The sequence below is a fragment of the Athene noctua genome, chromosome 5 (genome assembly GCF_965140245.1).
Source record: "Athene noctua chromosome 5, bAthNoc1.hap1.1, whole genome shotgun sequence".
NCBI classification, from domain to species: domain Eukaryota; kingdom Metazoa; phylum Chordata; class Aves; order Strigiformes; family Strigidae; genus Athene; species Athene noctua.
Window position 1 is genome coordinate 61573368 of NC_134041.1, and position 22717 is coordinate 61596084.

At 39.7% G+C, this 22717-nt stretch overlaps 1 protein-coding gene across 1 annotated transcript in view; it reads left to right on the top strand.

Annotated features, from left to right (window-relative positions):
• PLPP4 (phospholipid phosphatase 4) overlaps positions 1-10456 on the top strand; it is a 65405-nt gene extending 54949 nt beyond the window's left edge. Inside the window, exons 6-8 of the mRNA XM_074907854.1 lie at positions 691-861; positions 7380-7568; positions 8932-10456. Of these exons, the coding sequence (XP_074763955.1) occupies positions 691-861; positions 7380-7568; positions 8932-8942 (371 nt within the window). The 3' untranslated portion in view covers positions 8943-10456. The remainder of the gene's footprint in view (positions 1-690; positions 862-7379; positions 7569-8931) is intronic.
• Positions 10457-22717: the final 12261 nt, after the last annotated feature.

A 22717-nucleotide genomic window follows, 5' to 3' on the forward strand; every position in this document is an offset into this window, starting at 1 on the left:
AATTTACCTAAATGTTTAATTTAATGTGCAAATAAAATCAGGGATTCTTTCCACAGCTGAAGTCTCCCCTCCCTGAGGAAAAAGGTAACTTGCTAAAGGAAAAGAAAAATCAATTGCAATTGGATAGATGAATGTCTAGAGCTACCACGGTATTTGCAGACATGTCAGATTATGTGAAGGCTGAGTCTGAGAAGGAAGTCGATTTGCTTTGCAGTGTTCACTTGCCTGATTGCCTGCATCGCTACCTAGATAACACCACTGCTGCGGAGAACATATGTATGTTGTGGATCTCGTGGGAGACTACCTTCCCTCATTAACCCCAAAAGAATTTGGTTTTTTTTAAAGTTTGTAAGATCATGATTGCTTTATTCAAAAAAAAAAACCCAAACAAAACCAAACAACAAACCAACCCACAAAAAATAACTCTACCTAGGCAATTTGCTATGTTCCTTTAAGAAAATAAGTTATAAAAGCATCATTTATATAGTTACATAAGAATCACCATTCAAATTATGAAATGCCCTCAGTTTTTCTGCAGATGGGTCTTCTCAACTTACCTCAGCTCCTAATATCACCCTAGAAAGTCCAATACTTCTTTGCAGTAGAAGAATCCTGCTCACAGAATTTAAGGGGTAGTTTCATACAGTGTTAATGACAAAATACTGTAATTATGTGGGGTTTTTTTATCAGTTGCTTTTTCAGGCCTTGGCTTTACCACCTTCTACTTAGCGGGAAAGTTACACTGCTTCACGGAAAACGGCCGGGGGAAGAGCTGGCGACTTTGTGCAGCAATTCTCCCGCTCTACTGTGCCATGATGATTGCCCTGTCGCGTATGTGTGATTACAAACATCACTGGCAAGGTGAGCCACAGAGATACCTTTTTTCTACTTTTTTTTTTTTTTTTAATTAGCCTTGTATTTCTTTGATTTTATTTTTTGCATTAAATCATAGGAGTTAAAATGCAATTGCATGCTATAAATTTTCTCTGTTCCTGGGTTGATGCTGAGGGTTTCAATGTCTGAAAATACTGCAGGGGCCCTTTTCTATATTTTTAGATACACTATTTCATCATATTTATGTATAAATCTGCATCAGCGAGTTTTTTACATCATCATTTTTCACAAATGTACATCAGTGCCATGGCTGTCTTGGATGGATCCAGCTGTAAGCTGGACCTGTTGGGTGTGTGAGTGATTGTTAATATGTGGCTCCATGTGTGTTATGCCAGACCGAAGTATCTGTGTGTAGCTAGTCATTGCAAAGATGCACTCAGTCATTTGTCTACGTTCTGGTCATTTGATGCACATGATGTAATACACTGTTTTCCATTCAAATCAGAGTATATTGGGTGTGAGGTGGATTCATGGCCCCTCTCCTTGAGAAGTATAGAGACATTGTATAGCAAGCTACATAGCCTAGGTTGTAACAGATTTGGCCCACACTGAAAACCTCCCTGCAAAGTTTGATGTTTTCTATTCTCTGAATTTTTTGGAGCAAGGTTGTAATTGCTCCCAATATGTCAATTCCACGCTTTCCAAAATCAAGTTCTACTTAATCTTCTTGTTACACCCTATTAATATCCATAGTTTTGGGCTGCCAATCCTTTGAGGTTGGTAATCTGTTATACCTACTAGATGTTGGTGTGATGGATTCAGTATGGTACCATACATGTGGTATCAATGAATATTTGTTAAATTGTAAGCACAAATAAATGTGGAATGTATGCTATGTGGATAAGCAGGTCACCGAAGCAGCATACAGTGTCTTTCTTTATTGTATAATACATCCACCAAGCTAAAGAAACATGGCACACAACCTTAAATCTTACATTTGTGAGGGAATGACAGTTAGTGACAGAATGGGAGATGGCTCTTAAGACTCTAACAGCAGCGTTTGATATGTGGGCGAGTTGTATAAATGTCTGCTCTTGGGTGAACCTGCATCCTTAAAATGCTACATATAATGAACAACAGGGGAAATCCTTAAATGGAGCATCAACAGTCTGAAGTATGTTTAATTCGCATCTCTTTTTCACTTACAGTTTCTACTAGAAACTTTGAATCTTCATATTATATATTCTCATGTAACTGAGGCATTGTTATAGTACAGTGTAACCAGAGAAGATACCTTTCAGGGGGTCTCTTAGTCAGGTTGAATTAACTAGAACTGACCTTCATAGCTTCATAGCTGTGCCTCAGCATGCTCTCTTCCCTCACAGTAGGCACTTCTGGAGGGCAACACCAGTCAGACCAGCTGCTTATGTCACTGGAAAACTTTGTCCAAGTCCTTTGAAGTTCAGGTGTGAGGTAACTCATACAGAAGGATATGGTATTAGTTAATTACACACTTACATTATTAAATTACAAGTCTGTTAATTCATTCTATTAAATTATATTGTGCCTTACCCTTCCACAGTGAGTCTTTCAGACATGGACCTGGAGAAGATCTGGTAGGTTGTCCACATGGCTTTCCACCAGTGTCCACAGGTCAACTTACTACTGTCTGTCAGCATCTACACTTTCACTGTCAGAAAATCCTACATTTATTATTTCCTTTATCATTTCTTGACCCTCTTTACTGCCACCTTTGTACCTGCCGTCCTTCCTTCATGTCTCCTAATAAGTATACCAGCCTGTAATTACTTTTTCCCTATTTGTCCCCATATTCCTATCAGATACTGTTATGTAGGTCATCTTGGCTTTATGGGGTGTTCCTGGTACAGTACTGCTGGCCTTGTAAATTATACTTCCCTCAAGGTCCTGAGTGCTTCTTTCAATTATCTGGTTCATACTGGTTATATATATTGTCTGCCTGTTTTCTGAGGCTGTGGTGGGTTGGCTCTGGCTGGATGCTGGGTGCCCACCAAATCTGTGCTATCACTCCCTCTCTTCAGCTGGACAGGGGAGAAAAAATATAATGAAAAGCTCATGGGTCAAGATGAGGACAGGGAAATCACTCACCAATTACCGTCATGGGCAAAACAGACTCAACCAAAAAATTAATTTATTTTATTGCCAATTAAATCAGAGTAGTGTAATGAGAAATAAAACCACATCTTAAAATACCTTCCCCCCACCCCTCCCTTCTTCCTGGGCTCAGCTTCACTCCAGATTTCTCTCTCTCCCCCCCAGCAGCCCAGGGGATGGGCAATGGGGGTTGTGGTCGGTTCATCACCCGTTGTCTCTGCTGCTCCTTCCTCCTCGGGGGAGGACTCCTCACACTCCTCCCCTGCTCCAGCGTGGGGTCCCTCCCACAGGAGACAGTCCTCCATGAACATCTCCAACACGAGTCCTCCCCACGGGCTGCAGCTCTTCACAAACTGCTCCAGCGTGGGTCCCCCCCGGGGTCACCAGTCCCGCCAGCAAACCTGCCCCAGCCTGGGCTCCTCTCTCCACGGGGCCACAGGCCCTGCCAGGAGCCTGCTCCAGCGGGGGCTCCCCACGGGGTCGCAGCCTCCTTCGGGCACATGCCCCTGCTCCGGCGTGGGGTCCCCCATGGGTGCGGGTGGGTTCTGCTCCCCCGTGGGCCCCCATGGGTGCAGGGCACAGCTGCCCCACCATGGGCTGCACCACGGGCTGCCGGGAATCTCTGCTCCTCTCCTTCCTTCCTCACTGACCTGGGTGGCCGCAGAGCTGTTGCACTCACATTCTCACTCCTTGCTTCGTCTGCTGCTGTGCAGTTGTCTTTTTCCCCCTTCTTAAATACGTTATCCCAGAGGCGCGACCGCTGACGCTGATGGGCTCGGCCTTGGCCAGCGGTGGGTCTGTCTTGGAGCTGGCTGGCGTTGGATTTATTGGACTTGGGAGAAGCTTCTCACAGAAGCCACCCTTGTAGCTCCCCTGCTACCAGAACCTTGCCAAGCAAAGCCAATACAAAGACATATCATTCTGTTGGTTCTTCTACACAGTTCCAATTAAGTAAGTATATCTCTGTCCCGCTGAGCACTTTCTTATCTCATACAGCAGTCAGCATACCAGAGCAAGGCTCATCCATGATTTGTCTTGCTCATTTTTTTGTGTTCTTGCAGCCTCCTGTTCTCCCATGGTTGCTTAATCACCAACCATTAGTCTTGACATGTTCTTTAAGGAGTCGCCTTGTTTCCTGCAGACACCTTGTCTTGTTACAGGGCTCATTACTCTCTGCTCACCGACATGTGGAGTCGGAGAGAGCCTCCAGCACAAAGCTGCTGAACGCGAGGTGCGTGCCTCGCCAGGCAGACAGACGGCAGTTAGGAATCTCATGCTCGACGTGTGACGCTTGGCTGGTTTGAACTCTTGGTTAAAGAGGGAGAGAGAGAGAGGAGTGTGAATGGATGAGTGTGCAGGTTTACTGTCAAGTTTCGAACACATGTTTACAGTGTGTACGATCTCTTGCCAAGAGTTTGAATTATTTATGTACTGAAACATGTGCTGTGTGGCAGATTATTATGGTGTATTTTATATATGATAGAAGAAAACTACACCCAAGGGGTTGTGACTGTGTTCATTACAGCTGCTCGTATTTTTGTCTGAAGTTTATGGGGACAGAACTGAAAACTCAGCTCTTCCCAAGCGAAGAACAGTGCTGGCAGACATTATCCTGCAGGTGACATATGCTTTTACCTGAAAGAACTGCATTCTCAAGGGAGAGACTAGTTCACTCTGTAATATACAGCACAGAAGCTCAGATGTCATCTTTTATCCTCAGCAGAGTCAACTAATTGTGCTAAATTATTTATGGTGGCTTTGTGATAGAGTCTTAACTATGCTGTGGGGAATGAACAAAGACCATCAATATAATGTCCAAAACTTAGCATACTGTAGGTGAAAGATGGAGTGGAGTATCCTTACATTAAAAAGCCATTGAGTGGGCTCAGAACGTGAATATTATGAGTACTTTATGAGCTCCTTTCAGTTTGGCTGGAGAATGTAGTATTCAAGATACTAGTGTTGGTATTGGTGAATATTAGGATATTTCCTTATGAATCTTGAATGTATGGATTACTTTTCAGTCCCTAGATCTCTTTGCAGGCTTATATTCTGAAAATGTTAATTTATTAATGAAATAAGTGGAGATTTTGTATGAAAAACAGTAGAGATAAATACTAAGTCTGAAAGAATATTCTTTTTCCTTTATGGGCAAGGGAGGGAAAAAAAAAAAGGAAGCAGAAGAAGATTTGTTGAATTGTCTTCAAAACCAGGAGTCAAAATAGCTGCCTTTGTGTTTGGTCATTACCTTCAAGATCAATAAGCTAGAAATCTTTGGCATAATTCATGTAGTGAATTTCTATTATTGTGGTGCCCAAACTCGGGCCCAGAATTGTATTTGTGTGTAAGTGTCTTGAAACAAATTATCTAGGCAAGTTTTCAGCAAGTCTTGAAATACCAAGGAACTTTCAACGGACTGGGAGAAACCTGGTGTTTCTCCATAAATGAAAGTAATAATCATAGGCTTGACCTCATTGTTAAGCAAAATAAAAAAATAGCTGAAACATTATTCAGTTAATCACAGCGAAAGGAGGGTAATCTGAGAATTGCAACCAACACAGGTTTATGGAAAATGAATCTTGTCACAATAACACTCTTTTTACAAGTTGATTGATGCTGTAATAGTATACTATAGTGAAAATTCTTGCCCTTTTGTACCATGACAGTTTCATAGACAGTCTGAACGGTACAAAATCAGTCAGCTTCCAGTGTGGGTAGGACAAGCTTCGGTCTGTTTGCAAATACTGTGTGTACACAATCACCTGTTAAAATCTTATTTGAATCTCTGTTGTCTTTGTTTTGGATAGATTTGTTATGTCCTTTTGCATGTCAGAAGAGAAGATAGGATTAGAAGGGATCTCCTAGGTCATTCAGTCCAGTCCTCTTCCTCAGCAGACAACTGTGACTTATAATCACATTTCTCAAATTTATCCATTTCAGTATTAAATTTTTCAGGTATTCTTGACCTAACTATTCCTGTTAAGAGGCCTTTCAGAATCTCACTCCTCCAGTGGTTAGAAGCCATTTATTACCCACTGAAGAGTGAACCACATGCCCTTTGATATAATATATACTAGACTGACAAACTAGGGCATTTAATCTGTATTTAAGTATTTTAAAGAAAAATCATTTGTATTGATTTACCCTTCTTTGTCATTAAACTCAATGATTCACCATTTTTATTGCACTGTGGTTTCTTTGTAACCAAAGTGGAATACAGAAGCATAGGCATGCGCAGATTGTAGGGTGCTTAGTAAGTCTTGTTAAAATAAAACGTGGTGTCAGGTCATTTTCTAACCAGTGCCCGTTGCCTCACTTCCATTATTGTTTGTGTTCAAATCTGAGGCTTCCAGTCAGTGTGTATTTTCAGTGAAATTTTGCTCTGATTGCTTGAAAATGAAACACAAGATCAGAAGTGTATATTAGTAAGAGTCAGGGAGAACCTGACAACAGAATGAATCATCTTGCCCTTCAGGTGCTCTCCGGTTCCCATAGAAAACGTAAAATTGCCCATGTGTTAGAGCTGCAGATATCTCATATAATGGCCTTATTTTATCTTATTTTATTTTCTGGTAGGAGTACAAGATAGTAAAGAGAATCAAAGAAAGATATTCAACAGGTGTTAAATCAGCTAACAGGCATGCTTAGTCTTTGACCTTTCAGGTGCTTTTAAAAAGAATTCACCCAGCCTGAAATTGTTCTTGACAGCTGTCTTTCTCAGGGGCCTTTCAGGGGCTGCAAGTGAAATGAATTGTTCTAGCTACAGTGTCCCACTTCCTGAAGGAAGATAATTTTCCATCTTATATCCTACCTTCTCCCTGTCTGCATTGGAAGATGCCTTCCGGAATACAAAAGAGTCAAGGGTAGATCTGGCACTTTAGCAGCCCTCTTTCCTGCAGGTACTTGGGCAGAGACAAGGAGCAGACTGTAAACAGTGCCATAGTTTGAGGTGTACCTGTCAGCCTAAGAGCTCTGCATCCTCTAAACAGCATCGTTCAGCTGCGTTGTTCATAAATAGAAAACCCAGTGATGGTCATTGTAAATCATGGCAAACTGGAAGAGGATACATGTGTTACTTACCCACAGATGTTCATCAGTGGTGAGCTGGAACGTCATAAATGTTTAATGCCCCATGGAGGCCATTCTCTTCTCCCGGTTCATCTCCTGAAACACAGAGCCCACCATCTACGCTTTGGGTATTCAAAATGTTGGTGATGTCCCTGACAAAATACTGATTTTATGTGTCCTGTGTGATTGTTGTATTCAGCTCCAAAATCTCCCTGAAAATTTGAAATTCATGCTTTCTGGGTTAAACACTTCCACTTTAACCAAATGTCTTTTATTTACAGCTGTCACTATGGCTGACCTTTCCATGGTAACGTGCTTCTGGTTTTGTTGCTTTTCTTATCTAGATGCTTTCGTTGGAGGGATCATTGGCCTCATTTTTGCTTATATTTGCTACAGACAACACTACCCTCCTTTGGGTAATACAGCTTGTCATAAATCTTACGTCAGCCTGCTAGATCAGAACTCTGTGAAGAAAGAAGAGAGACCTACAGCAGATAATGCTACTGGCCTGCCTCTAGAAGGAATAACTGAAGGTCCCGTATGACTTTAAGAAATGTGCAGAACGAACTCTTAGCCTTCTCACATTTCCTCCAAACTGGTCTCTTAACACGGTGTTTCTTACTGTATGTGTTTTTTCGTTTGTTTCTTTCCTTTTTATAAAGAGAAATATTTTATTTTTAATGCCATATCATCATCATACTTTTAAAGCTAAATTTTCACTTCATATTGACTTGCTGAATCATCTGTTTTCAGTCTACTACTGCAAACAGATAGACTACTTGAGGGAGGGGAAAGAACATTAATAAGAACAATCCCATGTGGAGAATGGTTAAAAGCAATTTTAAGAAGGTGTGGTTGAGGATATAGTAGATCTGGAAACAGATTTTCTGAAGTACTGAGTGTCTCCTAGAAAGTTCTGGTCATCTTCAGCACTCATTGACTTTGATGGGTGGTGAGTACACACAGTACTTTTCACCAGATGTTCAGCATCTTTTGTCACCAGCCATTTCTTTATGTAATTTGATGTTAGGACATCATCCTTATGTTTATCCTGTTGCCTTCTAACATTAAAAAAATCTCTACATGCTGGTAGAACATTGTATTAGTTGTCAAGTTTTGACAAGGTCATTCTGAGCTACTAATGATCAAGCAGATGAAAGGTATGAATGGGTTAAGTGTTTGTAAGACCCAAGCCTCATGCATTAGTAGTTCCACAGGATGATTCTGACATTTAATAAATTCCACACTGTTAAAATTATCAGCTTACAATAACGTATATTTTCATAGGATGGATTAGAAACTTGGTATTACATCATCAGCAGTTTTTCGAGAGCTCTTGCAGTAATTACTGTCAAAACAAAATGAAAGAAAAGAACACCTGTGACACTCAACAAGCTGTACTCTTTAAAACAATTTTTTTTAAAAAAATCCTAAAACTCTGAGGATAAAGAAACACAATGTTTTCTGTGAATCTCGGTGTGCCATGTTCATTCTTGTGTAGTGACTCACTGCAGCATTTGTGATCTAAAGAAATGCAAAGATTTTTCATTTGTGACTTTGGACGCACAACCATGAATGCTTGTGGTGGTCTCCAGCCCTGTAACATATCCAGAGGAATGCTGGAGGCAGTTTTCCACTAGACCCATTCGACATTTTCAGCTCATCATGTTCTTGAGCATGGTGTTTGCGCAGGTTGGCTTGGTACCTAAATTGAAACTCATCTGATTCAAAACACTGTTGGTATGGAGAAGATTACTAAGTGTATTACTTTAGATAATTTATTACTGGTAGGATCCTGGTTTGTTAATATGCACTATGCAGTATACATCACATTCCTGTGAAATGATGTACCTTTTGATGGCAGAATGTCAGATTCCAGAATCTTTTTTTTCTTAGATATCCTGTGAAAATGCAGGCAGATGTTCCAGACCACATCTGGGCAGTTGAACATTTCTTTAGCTGGAGCAGCTGGTTAAAGTGATCAAGACAGCGTTGACCAACGACCATTATTACGGTGCTTTAGACTGGAGGAGACTGCTGCCATAATTATAATTTATGTGTTCCTGTTGGAATATGTATTGGCCTTGTAGGCATTTTGTGATTCAGTCAGCTCAGTGTCTTTATGTAAGGCTTGTCATTTACTTTTCTCAACGGTAAGCTTTATAGATTTTTTTTTTTTGAGAAGAGCTACTTCCTGATTGGCAACACTTGAATTTTTATAGAAAGCAAGTAAATTAGAATCCCTTTAAAAAGAAATGTAATAATTGTGTACCAGAGGATGCTATGTATAAATTTATATGGTATTTGGAAATAACTATAAATAAGAAATGACATTAAGGAACAGAATGTAATAGGCATGAACCCAGGACAGTTCTGCAGAAATAGGGCCTGATCTCCTTGTAAAACTGATACCAGTTTGACTGCATCAGTTTGAGGTAGGATTTTTTTTACTGACAGTTACAGTATCCTGAGCCCTAGGATAGAGACAGTTACCCAAATATAACTGTGGTTTTGCTGGTGTATATATGCTAGTTCACAAAAATAGCATCAGCAAAGCACAATTTTTCTGGCATTGCATTTGCACTGAATTTGACAGAACACTCCTCTAGTGAAATTGAGGTCTTATGCTAGAAATCCACACAGTTAAGTGGAGGTTTAATCTTTCTATACAGTTTTTAAACCATCCTACAGAATTCCGTAACAGGGATATCATTTTCTATTACTTCATACGGGAGAATTAATGAAAGCCCTAGAGTAAGAGTATCATGTCTTTACATTGTGTAGGGCTTAGCCATTAGCTTTTTCTTTCAGCAGGAACCCTAGTCTTCCAGGTTATATGCAAATGTTAAAAAAAAATCATAAATCAAAATTAGAAGTTTAATACTGATGCATAGAGCATTTTGCATGTTTTTATATATACCTGGCTTATTCTCAAAAATGAGTGGGGCCTCCTAACTGTGCTGTACACATTCCCAGTATTTTAATGGCTTTTGATACAAACAAGCTATCTTCTTTGGGATGGGGAAAGCTTATACAGTCCTCAAATGAGCGGTGACTGTTAAAAGATCGGAATATGAAGTGTAATGCAGCAGAAATACTTACATTGCAAGAGCGATTGGTGAACTTTGCAAAGCAGTAAAGAATAATATATTTTAATGGGAATAACTAAACCGAAAGTCGTAAAATAGACAATGTAAAAGCTTTGATTAAAATGTAATTAAAATTATGAAAGACTTAATGAAATGAAACTTGTGGAAGGATCTGTAGGCGCTGTAATTACCAGTGCAAAGTCAGTGTAGGGAAGGCATTTTTGTGGATCAATGTATTTTAATCTCATGCTTTCTCGGTGTGAAGGAAATGTAATGTTGTAACGCACCAATAAAACAACACATGAATGTGGGTTTGTACATCTGTGTGTTATCATTTTTTTTGAGAAGAATAAAAGTTACCAAGTTTAGTTTCATTAATAAACTACGTGGAGTATTACAAAAAGCAAGCCCTAATGTGACTGCATTATTGAAAAACAACAGCAGTTCCAAAAGTCATTACTGATACCCCTAAAATGGAACAGCCTTCCTCCTTTAATCAAAAGATGCTATCCAACTTTCATCGAGGAAAATGTGCCGTGTAAGTCTGCAAGGTTGAAATTTTGAAATACTTAACCAGCTCAACTTCAACAGGTCCCTTTCGTCGGTCAGGTTCCGTATCTCAAATGATACTAATGCCGTATTTAATAACAAGTGTAGTTAGACTAGGAAAGGGCACGAAATCTAATCAAACACAGCAGAAATATCCTGAAACCAAGAAAAGCATGAAATTGTGAACCAGTCAGCAAAATGTCCCCATAGTGAATGCAGATCTCAGGCAATGTGTTAGAAATAGAGCTGGAGCGTTTATGCTGATTCATTCTCATTTTGTTGTGTGCAATTTAGTCTCATTTGGGCCTCTATTCTTTCTGTTTAATGTGAAAAGAGAACCTCATTTTCCTTCTTTCTTTCCATGGCAAAAAAATACTGTGCTATGGATTGAGAGAAGGAAAAAAAAAAAGCACCTTATTTTTATTTTATGGTACTAAAATTCCCTTGACTTCAGTGGAACTGATCTGGATCACTAAGCACATCACATCCAGAAGGTGGAATAAAGGCTTCACACAGTTTTTGCTCACACTGTTACATTTTTAGGAGGATAATTAGCAGAATATTGCAGCTAATTTGTCTGTAATTTTGCTTTCTTGTGATAACATATATCTCTCCCAAGATAGAAAACTGTTGGGTTGCTCTGACCTAACAAAGGGGAAAAGTCTTGAAGCAGCATCAGGATGATAGGAGCAAAAAGGTTAGACGCAGGTTTCTGTTGCTTTTGATGTTCAGAATGTGTTCAGAATTGCCACAAGCACTAGGTAACAATGATTATAAAATTTTTGTATTATGTGCTCAGCAGTGCTGTGCCAGCTGGGACAAATACAATACGGGTCCTGTACTGAAGAGTTACACAATGTTTATATTAATTCACAGAAAGAAAACAGAAATTCTGCTCTTCATTACACCGGTGTAAACACTGCTGTATTGCGTGGAGTTACTTCACAATAATACTCTTCTTATCTAAGCAGAATTTGAGAGTTTGGTCTTTAGTCACTGTAGGCTGGATCTTGCTTCCAGTAAATTCTCGTCAACTTAAATGTGAAAAGGAGAGCCTGTCGTTCCTTTCCGGAGATGGGTGTTATATTGCAGAAGTCATCCTGTGTTGGACTTGCTGTAAACACAGGAAAGTTTCAGAGCTCGTGTAGCTAAACATTTGTCTGGGAAGCACAGTCTAGAGACTCACAGTTACCATTTCAACAGGGCAGGAAAACCTTCAGGGTCTGTCTATAACTGAGAGGTTTAAAAGCTGCATGAACATCTGTCTAATAGAGAATTTATTTCTTGCAAGAGAAAATGCTGAATACTTGTTATTTTTTCCCCCAGAATTCCCATTGATCACAGAGTCTAAGCATCCTCTCCAGATGTTCCAGTGGTTTTCTCTAATTTTTTTCTCAATTCTCATAGAAAGGCAATCATACATACAGGCAGCTCCCTTTATTAAGAACACTTAGAAAAATTCAGAACAGTATAAATGAAATAAAATTAAGCATAGAAATCAAAATTAAAAACCTGCTAAATTCAGTTTTATGCAGAGAAAGCAGAATTTCATATTGATCAATTGTTATTTGTAACTATGTATTCAGTAGGATTGGTAATCTTTAGGTAATGGGCTGTAAAATAAAAGTTTATTTTATATTTATTTATAAATATAAATTTATATTTAAAATAATAAAATTATTTTATTAGGGCTGTAAAATAAAATTTAAGGCTGTACTAATATGCCTTAAGTCCAAAAAGAACAGAATTCTATACATTAACAACAGTATAGCTAGTAGATTAGACACAAAGTAAAAATCAATAAGAAAATAGTTCCAAATTAGTTAATATAATTAACTCTTAAATACAAAACTAAAGCACCTACTAGGGTTTTATTCCCACACTTTAAAGTGTATTTTAAAATTGCTAAGCACGACCATATTGTTGAACAGTTAAGATTAACACCCACAAGCACAACCTGTAGGCATGCTTTCCATATTACTCTTTGCCATCTTTACAAGGTATCGAATCTCATCTGCTGTCTTAAGAGTACACTCCATACTCGTCTGGTTACCAGAATTTTCACATTGCTCTCCTAGGAGGCTAAAACTAAATTAGAAGTTTTCGGTAGGATGCACCCAGTTTCATACAGTTTTATATATATAGAACTGTTCTACAGGTGCACAAATCATTCCCTGCTCAGGAACATGCCTGGAATAGAGGAAAAAAAAAAATAAATAAATAAATTTTTCCATTAAGTAAAAACTTACTCAACATGTGTAAAGTTAGAATGACAAGACTGGGTGGATAGATCCTGATGCACTGAATTGAGCTGGGATTCCCTTTACAGGTGCTTGGCGCATTGGCCGAGTGCTACAGGGTTTTTTAGACTTGCAGAGAGCCAAGAACTCCACATTCAGACCATTCAGGCCAGTTTTGGATCTTGTGTGAACCCAGATAACTGTACTAAAAACATCTGAGCTGTAGAAGATATATGGTGAAATTACAGATCTGCCTGTTATTTTGCTGCCAGCTCCGACAAAACTTTCCAGAGGGAAAACCAAGAGGCGTTTGGGGGTAGCCCACATTATGCAATCCGTGCACCAAGGTATGAACCGGGCGTGAAATAGAAAATCTTTACGCAATGCTTTGACTTGATAAAAACAACACAGCGATGCATTCGACCAGTTAATGAGTATTGCAGAATGTCAAGCATGAAACACAATTCAACCGGCTCCGTAAACCTTAAACCTTTGGGCTGAGATTCTCTGTTAGTTCACCAAAAAAGCTCTTAATTTCACTGGCAGCTTTACAGCTGTCATCTGTGATTTTGTTGACCTACTGAAATTTAACACTTGATATGAAAACTCAATTCACATGGTCTGAAACAAGTTTATTTCCAGGAGTATGCAGGGCTGGGCACAAGGAGGCTCTGGTTTTTATTCTGACATTTATATATATGGTTTGCTTTTATTAGTCCGCTTGTTCACAGGTCTAACTGTCCTTTTTTAATTACGCCCCCCATGTCCTCTGAGCTCCTTCAGGTCCCTTCTTGTTCTTTTCATCTCCAGAGCAGCTTCTCCACCGATGAAGGGAAGGGGAAGAGAAGCGTTTGCAGACATCTACACATACCTCCCCCTGGATGGTGTCAGTCTGCCTCCTCTCTCCCTTCCACCCTCTCTACATTAATTTGAGGATTTTAAAGTGGACTTCTCTGTTGTTCTGCTGTATATTCTCTTGTTCCTGTTTGAAAACTGCCTTTTTCTGAAGTCACAGCTTTAGTCAGCTTGATATACACAACAGACACACCTTTGGGGCACTGATTTAATTCACAGACCGGAATGGTTTGACCTAACATTTGCAACTCTGTTATTTCCACGCTCGGGGAAAGCAGCCAGCAGTTACTTTGGGATCAGCTGTTTGGGCTAGCTTTCACTCTTTAATGTCACTGAAATAAATAAACCGACACTGAAGGATCTGCACATGTAGATCGATGCCAGCGAGACCGCTCACAAGCACTGCAACTTGAGTCTGCCCTGCGCTTCCCTGCCCCTCCTGGGGTCAGCAATGCAGGGATGTACTCCAGGCACCCAGCATGCAGAATGGAAACATCTGCCCAAGCTGCATGAAACCTCTTCCAGACCTGCTCTGTAAGTAGGAAAACAAAGTCTCTTTCTTCCTCACCGGCCCCTGCTGCGGCTGCCCTAAGCAAGTCTGTATGAGGAAACACTATTTAGATCTGCACATTGGAAAATCTCAGGAATGGAACAATCTGGAACACCTGCACTTCATGTGAATAACAAATGGAGAAATTGAGACCTCTGAGTGGCAGCAGTAGTCATACTGGGGCTAAACAAAAATTAGTAACAGGAAGCCACTGAAAAAAACCCCAACCCTTAGAATATTAAGAATTAAATATAGAAGTATAATAACCCCTCCAAGCTTAATCCCTTACATAGACACTTATCCCAGAGAGGGAGCTTTGGGTTTTTTTTCAGTTAACAGAAGCATCAATATCTATAAGCTTCCAATTATAATTAATGTGCTTACATAATGTAAACAACATTAACCCACAACGCTGAAAGCAACTCTTAAGGGACTAGATATCGTTACAAAATTATCCAACAGAACCAAACCAAGCTCCGACAGGAGGGATCAGGTTGCCATAGCCTGACACACAAGCTCCGACAGGAGGGATCAGGTTGCCATAGCCTGACACACAAAACCTCGTGTTCTTAAGCCACAGGGCACTTTTAAGAAACTACTTTTACATTTCTCAGTATTGCAGTGAGAAAGGGTAATAAGAGAAGTGTCCAAATGCACTTTTGGTCTCAAGTTCAAGGCAATTCTTCTCCTGATCCACAGCTGGAGCAGAAGTCGAGTTCTGTTCTTCACATTTGTGACATTACAGGTTGAGCAAACACACATCTGAGCTGTGAGATGCTGTGAGTGACTGGTGAGTGTGGTTTGGAGACAATGCTTCAGAAACATTCTCCTTTCCTCCACGATGCCTTCAGAAGGCAGCCTACCAACACAGCTGCACTCACAGCAGGTTAATGTTTCACTTTTAAGATCCTTCTGAGATACAAAAAACTTCTTAACCTAATCTGCCCTCAAACATCTTCAGCCTGGCACAGGTATTGGTTTATCATCCATTTAAGACAGCATGAATCCAGATGTGGCTACTTCAAGAAGAGACAGAGCACACCTAATAAAGCTGTTCTTCTTCAGACCCCTGGCTAATGAAACTACATTGTTTGCATTATTCAGTGAAATAAAAAAGCTTTGTAAAATAATTTGTTCTGATTCCCCTTGTTCCATATTTCCAGCATTATGACGTTACTGCTGTTAGAAGCTTATTTCTACCCTCCAGCTTTTTGACAGGTGGTCACTGCAGCAGGATGGAAACAATCTGTGAAATAAAGATGACACTAATCTGCCCTTATGGCAAACATTTATGTGAGAACCATAGCTAAGGCCAATTTTTTCCACTATTCAAGTCAGCATCACTCTCTCAAAGTGACTTTCTGACACCAGTCAGAGGATTAAGAGTAAAGAGATGCTAACTAAGATATATGCCCATTACATAATTGCCGGAAGAGATCTAAACAAGGGAATGCTTGATTTATTAGATCCAACAGCCTTGCTCAGTGCCCCTTGCTGGACACGCAGAGTAGGTGACTCTGAGGGCTCCCGGGAGCCATATTATTGTCAAAAATCTCCTTGAGCTTTGTATTCACTTCCTTGTATGAGGGTCATTAGGAAAAAGGAGTCCCCACTTTATTGAGGGTGATGTTTACAAATCATTTATTTTTACTCAACAGACTGTTGAATAACTACCTCCTTTACCAGACAGGCTGAATATACAATTCTATTGTATTAGTCTGTATTCTGTGCACATCATTTCTTATCAGCATTACAGAGCATTTGTGTATACAAAACTGCATTTCATCTTCATTTCCAGTCCAAAAGACTGAAGCCACAATAAAAGATTCAGATGCGAGCTCTTACTGAAACCAATATAACACTATAAAAAAGGAAAGGGAAAAGAGCATTATGGCAATGTCACAATGTCACTCTAATCTAAGAGGCGTAAGCTTGTCTATGGAGTGAATGTGCTGGAATTTGTATCTGCAGCATTGTCTAACAAAGATAAAGCAACTTAAAACAACCTCTGTATAGTGAGTGTGAAAAAGACTGGAGCCTGTCTTTTCAAAGAAATCATTTAATGAAACAAAGGGCTAGAAATCACGTTTCCGAGGCTTGTTTGGAAAACAGAAATTCTATTTCACAAGCATGTGATGGGTTAGAAATTAGTTTTAATTCAATATGTTAAGAAAACTCAAAATTCTGGCAATATTTTAATGGAAAAAGGCTTAGCATCTCTCCATACAGCTCAGTGTATAAAGCCTTCTGCCAGCATGTGGACAGAATGATTTCCACCCTTGCTATTTCGAGGCTTCCAACCCACTCATGTCAAGCAAATGCCCATAGTGACAGGGTTATTCTCAAGTGGGTGATTTGTTCCTTTCCTAATTCTATCCTGGGCTGAGAAACCTCCCCCAAAATGTCAGTGCAACTCTTCTGTTTCTGCGAATTGTTCTGATGGGAAATAATGTCATTTTAATTTTTGACCAGTTTATTTTTAGCATCAGCTAGAGTACCCTCTTTTTTAATACTAAAAGAAAACTCCTGTGCCATTAACCCCAAAAAGAGATGAGCACAGCTGATCTGAATATCCAATTCAGGCTAACAGAGAACAAGCACTAGCACAGACAAACCCAGGCTCCTGCAATAACATTTTAAATAAGATCTGGAAAGTTCAGGGAAAGGATAGAGCTGGTCTGTGGTGCAAGAAGAGGTGCTACAGGAACTCATGGCCAATAGGTGGATTTACATATTTTACATGAAGAGATGAAGGCAGCCTTTATTCCCTTTTGGATTTCCCAAGGTAAATGGAAATAAATTAGTTGTGAGTTTGTTTCACCTTGAAACTTGTGAAGTTTAAACACTGTGCAGTTTAACACAGTCAAATTGTAGAACACTTCTATATTATGGGTGAAGGGAGGACAGAAGAAGGGACCTTGTTTCTTGACGGCCCTTAGTTTGTGGAAGGTTTCTGCAGCAAGGGAGATTTGGAATTGATCACCTAGTGATCTTCTTCAGCTTCATATTTTTTTCCTAACTCTTAATAAATGGAGAAGCGCTAGGGTTTGTGTTGTTAAGTGTTTTCCTATCTGCTATTAAATAAAGACTAGCTTCTAACTTGAAGTGTACTGGCTTGTAATCAATCAAGGCTATTAATCTCTTCCATCTTTACTCTTATGGAGTGATTATTCTGAAGAAGTCAACTAGTTTTTTGAACATGTATCTTTTTAATGCTTATAGTAGTTTCTAAGGAGCTATACAGAACTGTTAGGCAAGTAAATACGTATTCTGCCATTTTTTTGTCTTTGCTAAAAATAAGAGGAGAAGTTGCACTACTTGTACTACTACTTTCCTGTAAAATTACAGTCATGACACGACAGTTTATTGAGTTTAATGGCACTGGTAATAGACATACAATAAGAAGCATTTATAATGCAGTAAATGCAGCTATGAAAAAAAGCTGCTACAAGTTAAATCATAGAAATACTGTCTCATTTTGTTGTGATAATCCTTCTAATAGCTAGAGTCACTGCTGTGATTAGTATTACCATTCAGAAGCATAGGTGATGTGTAACGTCCTCAGCACCTAGTGAAGCAAATCGTACACTAAAGACTGTAAGCTTACTCTTCCTCTGCTCAGTCTTTGCTGGTAGCATTGCTGACATTCACTTAGGTACATCAAGATTGTGAAGAATTTGTTTAAACACCAGAACTAACAGGCACAATACAGTCTAAAACAATCCCGTGACCTGAATTTGAATAGCTTTGCTTGGAAAGACTGGGTCAAAAATACATCTTGTTGTCAGCTGAAAGAATTCGAAGAAAGCTTTTCTGTCGCTTCCTCATCATGCTGAATTTTCACTTAGTTTCAAGGGAGGGCAAGAGGTACAATTTACTCTTCTTGGTGAGTTAAAGGAATAAAGGTTAGGTTCAAAGGGGGAAACTAATCATACAATGTTCAGGTAAGTAGAGGAAGATTCACAGGTACTTTCCTCTTCTAGCCCTGCTCTCCTGTAGCATCGAAACAGTTATGGTTCAAGTGATGTGCTTTCATAAAACACACCGTGTCTATCTTCAGGCTAAATTGCATGGTTTTGCTTTGGGTCACTTCAAAATGCTTACATTAGTGTTCCCTATAACTTTTGTGAGCTAATGGTACTGCACAGGAAAAAACATCTAGAAGATGTGTTTTTAGGTGTGAGGTTTTTTTAAATGGGCTCTGAGTATCTCTTGTGTGTGGTGATTGCTCCCTTTTATTATTAAACAGTGATTCCAAAGGTGTTTTTTAAAGAAACAGACTCTCCTGCAAAGCACAGGCTCTTCCTATGTCAGTTAAATGATGGTTTCTTTTTTGCTTTCAGCAGTACAGGGTACACAGCTGAGAAGTTCAGATTTTATTCAGAGAAGCTGAAACTGACTCATGTAAGTGGGATCTGAGCCAAGTTCAACCCAATGTTGGGCCCTCAAATGAGGCTTAGTGACTCTGAGCTTTCTTTATAGTCATCAGACCGTTCTGTACTTAGACTGCTCTAGAGGAGGTTTTAAATCTCCAGCTGCAAGTGAATCCATGTCTCTGTTTAGGACAAATACAGATATCTGTCTACAGACCTCATAAGGAAAAGATTATACCAAAATTAATGTCGTTACTGGTCATTAAGAAATAAAACTTCCTTTGATCACTGCAGAAAACAATGGAGGTCAAATATAGTGGAGGAATACTAGGATTATACTGCATATTAACTTTCTATAAATTTGTCTATGGTAAGGTGAGCTGGCAGGTACCCAGATGCTCTTAAACAATTAATCATAAACTAAAAATAGTTTTTAACATGAAAGTTCCCTGTCTAAAAGTGGGTCAGTCAAACAGCTCAAATTTCAATAAATGTTAATACCAATTATTCACACTGATCCTTGAGCTCTGATACAATCTTTTGCTCTTTCCTGCTACACAGTAGATGCAGATAGTTGTCTGGGGTACACAGGGGTTGAATCACTTCTAATCCCCTGTAAAGGTGTTTGGTTTTTGGTGTTTGGTTTTTTTTTTTATTTATTCCTGGTAACACCCAGTGAAGGGCATGAAAGGGCTCGAGGGACACAAGTAACTTTCATCTTTCCTTTAGCTCTTCTGGCATTAAACTCCTCTAGGCAGGAGCTGTTTTCCCGTTCATCCTTTGTTCAGTGCTTGTTACAATGAAGGTCGTGGATGCTACAGAAACAAGTTACCATCTTGGTGCTCTGAGCTCTCCCACGGCTCTAATATCTGAGCCTCAACTTTTCATCTGCAGTAGCTAACTGCCAAAGAAAAAGCATCTTGCCAGTTAACCCTTGCCAGGGTCACCATAACCAGATGTCAGAACACTTGGTAGAAACTTCATATTGCAGGTTATTGACTTGCAGGTTTTGGTCAATGAAATGTAAACCCAAATTGATCATGAGAGGGTTTGTGTTTTTAGACAATATTTTTTTTTTTTTTCACAGCCACATGTATCAGCAACAAAATTGTCAGATTTAAGCAGTAAACAAAAATATTTCTAATGTTTATGGCTGCTTGTCCCCACAGAAGTGGTGTCCTGGAGGGAAATAAATCAATGACATTTTTTTTTTCTTCTGTTTCTTTATGGTTAAATGAGTCCAGTGAAAATGCCTTCCTCCTTTGCATGGTGTGCTCCTAAGGAAATATGCCTGGATGCAATATTTCAAACAACAATATTTGCGTCCATACTAACTTAAAGACGAGCCCCTGGATTTATGTGCAATGAGTGTAATAACACCCTGTTATTCAACAGGAAAAGCCTGGAAGAGCACAGCTCTGACTCCACATCCTTCCAGAGGTACCACTTTGATGTCAGGAGCTTCTTGCTGGAGCCCCATTCACTGTGTTGTCTCATGCATATCCCTTCCCACACATTGAATATACTAGCTATATCACCATATTTTCTAAGAATACATAGTTCTGCTACCCTCAGAATGAATTTGATCCAGCTGGTTCTGATAGATACTAATTCTCAAAAAAATTTACCCTCTTTTCAAGTCTGTAGCTACTTTCCATGATTAAGCTTTGCCTCCAGTATGGGAGAAGGTGGTTGAAGTTCCAGAACTTCCCCAGGATGCATTTCAGTGCATCTTTATTGGTAGCCAAGCTAGTAACTGCTCGAAAAGGCAAAATAATATGAAGAGTAAACTTAGACGCTTTAACACCACCACAACAATCAAAATCATACTGCAGCCTTGGAAAGCTGTGAAGCTTGTGTGAGCACTGTATTTATATAGGCAATAGGTCTGGAATATTGCAAGTCATTAAGTATTAATGCCTAGTTCTAGTTAGAATCATTCACATTTTTATTAAGTGCTAGGTATTGAATAAACCTTTCTTTCAAGTACTTAAAGTAGGTTAATTATTGATTATACATATTACAGGTTTTCCTTCCTTAGGTTTTGTGCTAGGTGAAAATCCTGATAAAAAATTGAACATGAAACACGAGGTTACGCCTTGGTTTGTTTGTGGTTTGTTTTATTCATGGGCTGTGGTTTGTTTTCATCCCCCTTATTTTATTGGACAACTGAGGGCTTTTCATTATTAGAGGACTGCTGGGACCCCACTGTTACCTAAGTGTGCTGGCTTCAGGGTCACTTCTTATTTTATTGAAATGGGATCACAACAGAGGATTGAGCTAGAGTAACAAAGTCAGCAACTGATGGAGATGCTCTGAGCCGAGCGTTTTGCTTTTGTGCAGGCAGTGGATGCCTTCATTTCAGCTGCCTTATCTTCATTGTTAAGAAAAGGGAGATTCAGGCAATCTTTCAAGGCAAAGGTTTATGTTTTTGAAAGCTTGAGCTGGAAAATGGCTGGGGTGAACATTAGAAGCTTTCTCAGTGAAGGGCTCTTTTAGCCCTTGTGCAAGGGCACATTCCAACAGCCTCTTCCTGAAGCAGATGGAGATTAATACCGCTCACCTGACAAGGCATAGGCAATTTATTCTGGATACAGCTAGGAATATAGTAGAAATGGTTTTCCTCAACTCTTTTGTTCATTTCGTTCTTGGGACTTGTGAGACTGTAATGTGGAAGGAGGTCTAGTACCCTTTCTAAATTTCAGTGACCGTGCTTCACTTGCCAAGTAATTTGTCATGGACACTTTATGGCCATATGCAGTAACTCATTTCTGCAATAGCCTCTCACTTCTATTTTAATGAAGGGGAGCCATGGAATAAGAGCTATAGGCTGTGTACTATAAACCTTGAGCCTGGGACTACAAAAGAGATGCTCCTTCTCAGGAGAAAAAGGAGCAAAGTCAACTTGCACTTGAGCACGCATGCTATACAACAAATAACCGGAAGCATTTTCATTTCCCCCACGGTGTAAGCAATCACTAAGGACCTACTGCATTGCTGTAGGGTCCACATTAATGTCAGCTAATTCTTTAACAACTTAGCCAGTCAGGAAATTTGTTACCTGTGAATGAAGAAGATTGATTTGCCATGACTCTACAATGAACTCCAGAGGCTACTTGCTTGGATTTGTCAGTTCCATAGGCTTTGTTTTAAATGTAAGACTAAATGAAATTGTTCCATCTAACATTGCAAATTACCTGTGAAATCCATCGTAATGCCGCTTTGTGCACAGAGATTAAATATTGCAAGCATTAGCGACCCAGAGAAGAGATCAGGAGTGTCTCAGCTGGGGTGGCATCCCCTGGGTGGGTAGCAGTGGAGGGCACTTTCATTAGATGGGTGAAGGACAGCGGTGACAGCGTGATTAGCCACCAGCATTATTAAACGGAACCCTGCTGAGAATGGCAGCCTGTGAGACGATGCGTTATCCACACGGTGTGTGTGACTGGGAAAGAGGTGTCTTCCCTGGGATACTGGCTGGGCATTCAGGAAGGTATCCCTCATCCTGTGGGAAAGCTTCTGTAATTTCTTTACATGCAATAGTGATTAGAGAATTACTCTACCTTAATATAAGCAAGAGAAGGACTGTAGTGATATTTTTCCCTGCCTCTGGCCTTAATCCAAAGTCATTCATTATTTTAAGTCACTTCTGCTTGTTTTATCACCTTTAATTTTTCAGGTTTCATGCCTCCTAGTAGAAAAATGTCTCAAAACCATTTTGCTCATATATTTGGTGTCTTCTCCTTGTTCCAGGACACCTGGAGATCTGCAGACAATGACACTAATAAATTATCCTGCAAAATTTTTCAAACCCTCAAACCATGCAGTCTGAATTTGGGTCACTCATTTGCAAATTAATCTGTCCATCCTTGGTTAGATAGATGTACTGTAACGACTCCCTGGCACCCAGCTGCAGGCCATTTAGGATATGGTGAAGCTGGCTTCTTTTTGCGTCTCGAGCAGTTGGCCAAAATTAAAATCAGAGCACTGTGTAGAGTGCAGTAGTGTTATACAATGAGACTGCAG